The sequence below is a fragment of the Ursus maritimus genome, unplaced genomic scaffold (genome assembly GCF_017311325.1).
Source record: "Ursus maritimus isolate PB19 unplaced genomic scaffold, ASM1731132v1 scaffold_24, whole genome shotgun sequence".
NCBI classification, from domain to species: Eukaryota; Metazoa; Chordata; class Mammalia; order Carnivora; family Ursidae; genus Ursus; species Ursus maritimus.
The window spans coordinates 1,442,989-1,448,440 of NW_024424897.1; the positions used below are offsets into that span (position 1 = coordinate 1,442,989).

The window sequence follows — 5,452 nt, forward strand, 5'->3', positions numbered from 1 at the left end:
AGGGATGAACAGCCCCCCGAGGGTGTGGGTTCGGGCAGGCAGGAGGGACCCGTGCTGGCCCACACCCCAGGCACTAGCCTGCCAACCAGGCCGTCTGCCCTGCCAAGTGGCCACAGAAAAGGTCCCGAAACCCCCCTGTGAGTTGGTGGGGGCTGGTCCCTTCCCTGCTCTGAGTGGAGGCTGGGCAAACTGGCCATCACAACGGAAATCAAAAATAACTTGGGATATTCAGGAAATAAAATCAAAACATCATTTTTTCGTATTGATACTTTAAAATATTTGTTCATATTTGTTTTGTTTTAAACAGAGGTAAGATACATATATGGCTGCTGTCACAATCCCAGGCTGGGGGGACCAGCTGATCCTGGTTTTTATTTTAGCCTCTGGAACCGCTTCTCTCCCCACGGACCCTCACGTCCACACCGTCGACCCCCCCCACTCCCCCACACCCCGCCACGCTTCTCCTAGTAGGTGGATCAAGAAGGAATAAACACCAGTGTGACTCCATCTCACACGGTCCCACGATCAGCACCGTGACCGAGGGTCCCGTCCACCCTCCTGTGACCGCCCCCACCCCAGCCGCTTCTGTTGCCACAGACGCCCCTGTCAGAACTCAGCTAGGCTGAGCAAAACAGTGCATTTTCAACGAAAACCCCCAGAACAAAGCCTACACGCACACGCACACACACGCACACACACGCACACACACGCATGCACATACACCCTCGTCACGCGTGTGGGGAAAAAATCCTTTTCCACTATTTTTTCCATAAAACTTCCCGCAGAAATACAATATTTACATAGAGGAATAAATAGACGACACACCTGATTTCTGCTTTCCCTGGTGGGAGACAGTCGGAGGTATAGGGAAAATATGGCTTGGATTCTAATCTCTCGGGAACTGCCGACGGGACGCGCAGCGCGGGTCGCCGGCAGAGCAGGACGACTTCCCGGGGAAAGGAATGCGAAGCCTGGGCCTTGCCTGGGTGGGTTTTGCATATTTGCTGACTCGCCGCTCGCTCCCCGCGGCAGGGGGGCGGCCTCGAACCCCGCCCCGCTCGGCCAGGCTCAGCACAGGATGGGCGCTCCGTCGGCCGCCACCAGGCGCCCCGTGGTGGGGTCATACGTGCCCGCCAGGTAGTAGAGGTCCCGCCGGTCCTGGCACTTCCGGCTCCGCGTCATCTGCTCGTACTGCTCCCGTCCCACGACCTGGCACTTGTGGGAGATGGTCTGCACATCGTTCTCGTCCTCATGGCACGACTGGTACAGCGCGTTCTGTCGGGGGAGGGGCAGGAGCTGGGCGGGGCCTTGGCAAAGAGAGCCCCAGCCATCTGACCCGGACCGCCTCTTCTGGGAGGTTGGCATCAGCCTTGGAGCTCCTGGCCCCGACCCTCTGGTCCTGACAGAGCCAGAGAAATGCTCCTTTCTGCGCCCTCTGCAACTGGGGTTCTTCCGAGGAAGAGCAGACAGGGTGCTGGAGGCCTTCTTGTGTGGGGTCTGCACGGGGGGCAGGGGGGGCTGCTGCGGATGGGGCCTGCTCAGCGCTACGTTGCTACGTGCCCCCCCCAAGGTGAAACCACCCCCTCTTTCACAGGGAGCCATGGAGGCACAGCCAGGGAGGGACCCCAGTGACCTGTCTCCAGCGCCTCAGCCCTCAGGGCGGAGACCTCAAGGTGTGGGGGATGGGGAGGGGTGTTCACGGGTGGGACTACTCCTCTTGTTCTGGCTGCTGCCCCGGCCACCTCCGGTGTCCCACCCCACCTGCCCCAGGCCCCCGACCTGTCCCAGGCTCCCCCCCCCCCCCGCCCCTCACGTGTTGCGGGTCCCCACCGCCCATGCTACCTCAGGTCTCACCTTCCCGTCGCTCTGCCGCTTCCCCAGCTTGGTCTCCTCCGGGTGGTAGAACCACTTGACCTTCACCACCATGTTGCTGCCCCAGGACTCCCACATGCTCTCAATGCGGCCGATGTAGGGCAGGTTGGGCCGCCCAGCCGACAGGAAGACGGCACAGTCCCCGATGCGCAGCGTCTCCTTGCCCCGGACGATGGCCTTGTAGAACAGCTTCCTGGCTTTCCCCTTCATGCCCCGCCTCTGCAGGGGAGACAGCCAGAGGCAGAGGGCAATGAGGGGGCCCGGGGCTCTTGGGCAGGCGGCAGCCGGGAGGTGCAGGAGAGGGAATGATAGAGAGGGACGGACGGCAGGACGCAGGAGGGACGGACGGACGGCACTTCTCGTGCACAAGTGCGCGTGCACGGACGCCTTCGAGGGCTGCTCAGGGCGCTACAGTAGGGGAGGGGGGCCACACCTGCCCCCGCCCTGCACCCTGGGTCATGACCTCAACGTCAGGACTGACTGAGAAGGAACGCTGGACCTGAAGGTTTGGAAGGGAAGAAGCCACGAGGTGTCCACTGCCGTGTGGTTCCCGGGGGCAGAAAGCCACGAACAACTGCGCGTCCGCCCACAGAGCGCGGGCACAGACGGCCGTGTGCGCGCAGCGGGGCAGGCCCCTCGCAGCCCTCCCAAGGCCGGGGCGTTGCGCACGGACCGCCGCACGGGAAACCGGACCCCGGGTACACGCCCTGCGGCACGCACGGCGGAGGCGGGGACTCGGAGGGGACAAGGCGGCTGTCTGCCCGGTCCCGTCTGGCGGGACCAGGCGGGAGCATTCCTTCTCCCCCAAGTCTACTTTTGTTTTTTTTAGTTGAAACGAACAGAAAAACCCCAAGCAGAGAGAGAGGGTGCACGCTGGCGTCCTGGGCGGCAGGGCTCCTCCCCGGACGCGGACGCAGACGCAGACGCGGGCCCACCTACCTGCGTGGGGTTCCCCGACCACTTCCAGAGCTGCCGGGCGGGCAGGAAGGCCGAGATCTTTGGCCGGTTTTCCACGGAGGGCAGCCGCTGCCTCCGCGAAAGCTCTTTGGCTTTGGAGAAGCTCAGAGCCTCCTTGCGCTTGAGTTTGGACTTGGCGCCGCCGGGGCCCGCGCCCGCGCCCCCGCCGGCCCCCGCAGCCCTGGCCAGGAAGCAGCGCTGCGCGTGCGAGTGCGGCCCGCCCCCCTTGGAGCGCAGGGCCTCGGGCTGGGCCAGGAGGGCGGGCACTGGGTGCGTGAGGCAGGTCTGCAGCAGCAAGGCCGGGTCCTCCTCGTCGGAGCTGTAGGACGAGCCCTCGTCGTCCGAGGAGCAGAGGCTGGAGGTGGACAGGGAGCCCGAGGACGAGGAGGTGGACGAGCCCGAGGACGAGGAGGACACGGACAGGCGGGCGAGGAAGCGGGACGCCACGCCGGGGGCCAGCCCGGGCCCGTCCTCCTCATCGTCCGAGTAGGAGCTGTGACAGTCGCTGTCGCAAGGCAGCGGGAACTCGGCCTGGCCCGCGAACTTGCGCAGCGCCAGCCCCATGGGCAGAGCGTGCACGGGTGCCCGGCCCTTCCTGTCCTTGGCCACCAGGGCCGGGTGCGCGTAGCTGGGGCTGGGCAGGGGCCGCCCCAGCTTGGGCCCAGGGTCCTTGTCGCCCACGAGCAGCGCCTTGCAGTTCTTGTTCTTGGGGGAGGTCACGCCCTCGTGGTCCAGCTTGACCAGGAACTCGCTGCCCGCCCGCCGCCGCGCGCCCTTCTCGGCCTCCGCGCGCTCGGCCTTCTTGGCCCGCAGCAGCTTGTGGGCGCCCCCGGGCAGCCCCGGCCCGGCCCCGCCGACAAAGGGCGCGTAGGCACTGGCCAGGCTGCTGAAGGAGTCGGCGCGGAAGCCGTTGCCAAACACGGGCGCCGCCACGCTGTGCACGGGGAACAGCGCCTCGCGGGCCCGCAGCTTCTTGGTGCTGCCGTTGAGCTGGAAGAGGTTGTGCAGCGCGGCCGGCCCCTTGCCGCCCGCCGCCGCCTTCCGCTTCGTCTGGGCCATGGCCGACCAGCTCAGCAGCGGGCTGCCCCGGCGGCCCAGGAAGTGGTCTGAGGCCCCTGCGGGCGGCTTGGCACCTGACGCGAGGAGCTCGGCTTTGCCTGCGGGGAGGCCAGCTAGAGTCAGAGGTGCCGCCCCCCTCGGGGCCCCCCACCCCCCGAGGTGCTTCTCCGCAGGCCCGTGGGTACCAGCTTTGTCTTTGCTGGCAGGCTTCTTCCCGGGGGTCTTCGAGGCTTCAGGGCCCTCCTGCGCCTTGGGGGACAGGCTGGGGGCGGCGGCCTCGCTGGGTGGGGGGGCCTCGAAGGAAGCTTTCTTGGTCCTCCGGCAGCTGCTGGACACCAGCAGGGCGGGCGAGGGCTCCGTGCCTGCAGAGTGGACGCTTGGCCTTAGCACTGCAGCCCGGGGTGGCCCAGCCTGCCTCCAGCCCTCGGGGCAGCGAGGGGCCCCACCCTCCCCACCCGGCCCCGGGGCTCACACTGGATTTTGAAGTCCGGAGGCAGCAGCCTGATGTTGGAGACGGCGATGTGGCCAGTGTCCCCATCATCAAACTCCACGACCACGGAGTCCAGATCCTCCTCTTCGTCACTGCAGGTGCCTGGGGATGAGGCCCACCTGAGCCCATGGCCCCCTCTCAGGGTCCATGCGGCCCTCCCCGGCGGCCAGGTGGCCGGGACAGGAGGATGACAGGATGGGCTCCTGGCACCTCACAAATGACACTGGGAGAATTCTGTCCCCTGATCACGCTCGACCTTGGAGCTGCCACAGCCGCCAGGAAACAGACGGCCTCCCCCTCGGCCTCCTGCAGCTCGGCTGGAACAACACCGCCCTCCGTCTCCCCCTCCCTGGGGCGCACACTCAGGGACTCAGGGCCCTGACCTCCCCCCAGCCTCACACCAACTCACCCACCTGACAGACCGGGGGGCTCCACAGCCCTGCTGGGGGGTGGTCAGGAGGATTCACCCTGGGGAGCTGGTGCCCACATTACCAGTTCACGATAGGGGCTCTGGGTCTCTTCCCTGGCGGGCCACGTGGACAGCCAGAGCCGCCCACGCTGTCCCCACCCCCTGCAACCCCTCGTCTTCTCCTGGTGCCCAGGGAGCTGGTCCCATTGCCGGCTCTATCTGCTCCCCTCTGGCCTGGGAACAGGGCTAGCGGAGGCCCTCCCATCCGCTGGCGGCCTCGACGGGGGTCTTCGGCGTGGCTCACCTCGGACCACGTTGCCCGGATACAGACAACGGGACTTCTGGCTCCAGTAGGCGCAGACCCTCGTGCCTGGCGGGAGGTAGCGGCTGGACTGCGGCCGGACGTCCAGAACCTGGGGGCCGGCGGGGGCGGGGGGCAGGCTGTGAGTGGGCGGCCGGGCCCCCCCTCCCGGGGTGAGCGGGCCGCGCGGGGCCGTCCCCTCACCGCCTCCTGCAGCAGCTGCTCCAGCGAGTAGATCCTCTGCCGGTTGCCTCTCTCACCCTCGATGACGATGCTGTAGCTGCGGGCAAGGCGGAGTGTGAGGGGCCCGCCGCCCGCCGTAGTCCCTACCCCCTGCCGCCCGCCGTCGTCCCCCCCCCCCCCC

At 67.0% G+C, this 5,452-nt stretch overlaps 1 protein-coding gene across 2 annotated transcripts in view; it reads right to left on the bottom strand.

Moving 5' to 3' along the window:
• Positions 1 to 22: 22 nt before the first annotated feature.
• The window catches only part of LOC103665990 (BAH and coiled-coil domain-containing protein 1), a 62,758-nt gene continuing 57,328 nt past the window's right edge, over positions 23 to 5,452 (bottom strand). For both annotated transcript variants that reach the window (XM_040640031.1, XM_040640030.1), the window contains exons 21-27: positions 5,293 to 5,368; positions 5,092 to 5,200; positions 4,361 to 4,480; positions 4,074 to 4,250; positions 2,812 to 3,986; positions 1,855 to 2,091; positions 23 to 1,275 (exon numbers count right to left, since the gene is read on the bottom strand). In XM_040640031.1, the coding sequence (XP_040495965.1) occupies positions 1,069 to 1,275; positions 1,855 to 2,091; positions 2,812 to 3,986; positions 4,074 to 4,250; positions 4,361 to 4,480; positions 5,092 to 5,200; positions 5,293 to 5,368 (2,101 nt within the window). In that variant the 3' untranslated portion in view covers positions 23 to 1,068. The remainder of the gene's footprint in view (positions 1,276 to 1,854; positions 2,092 to 2,811; positions 3,987 to 4,073; positions 4,251 to 4,360; positions 4,481 to 5,091; positions 5,201 to 5,292; positions 5,369 to 5,452) is intronic.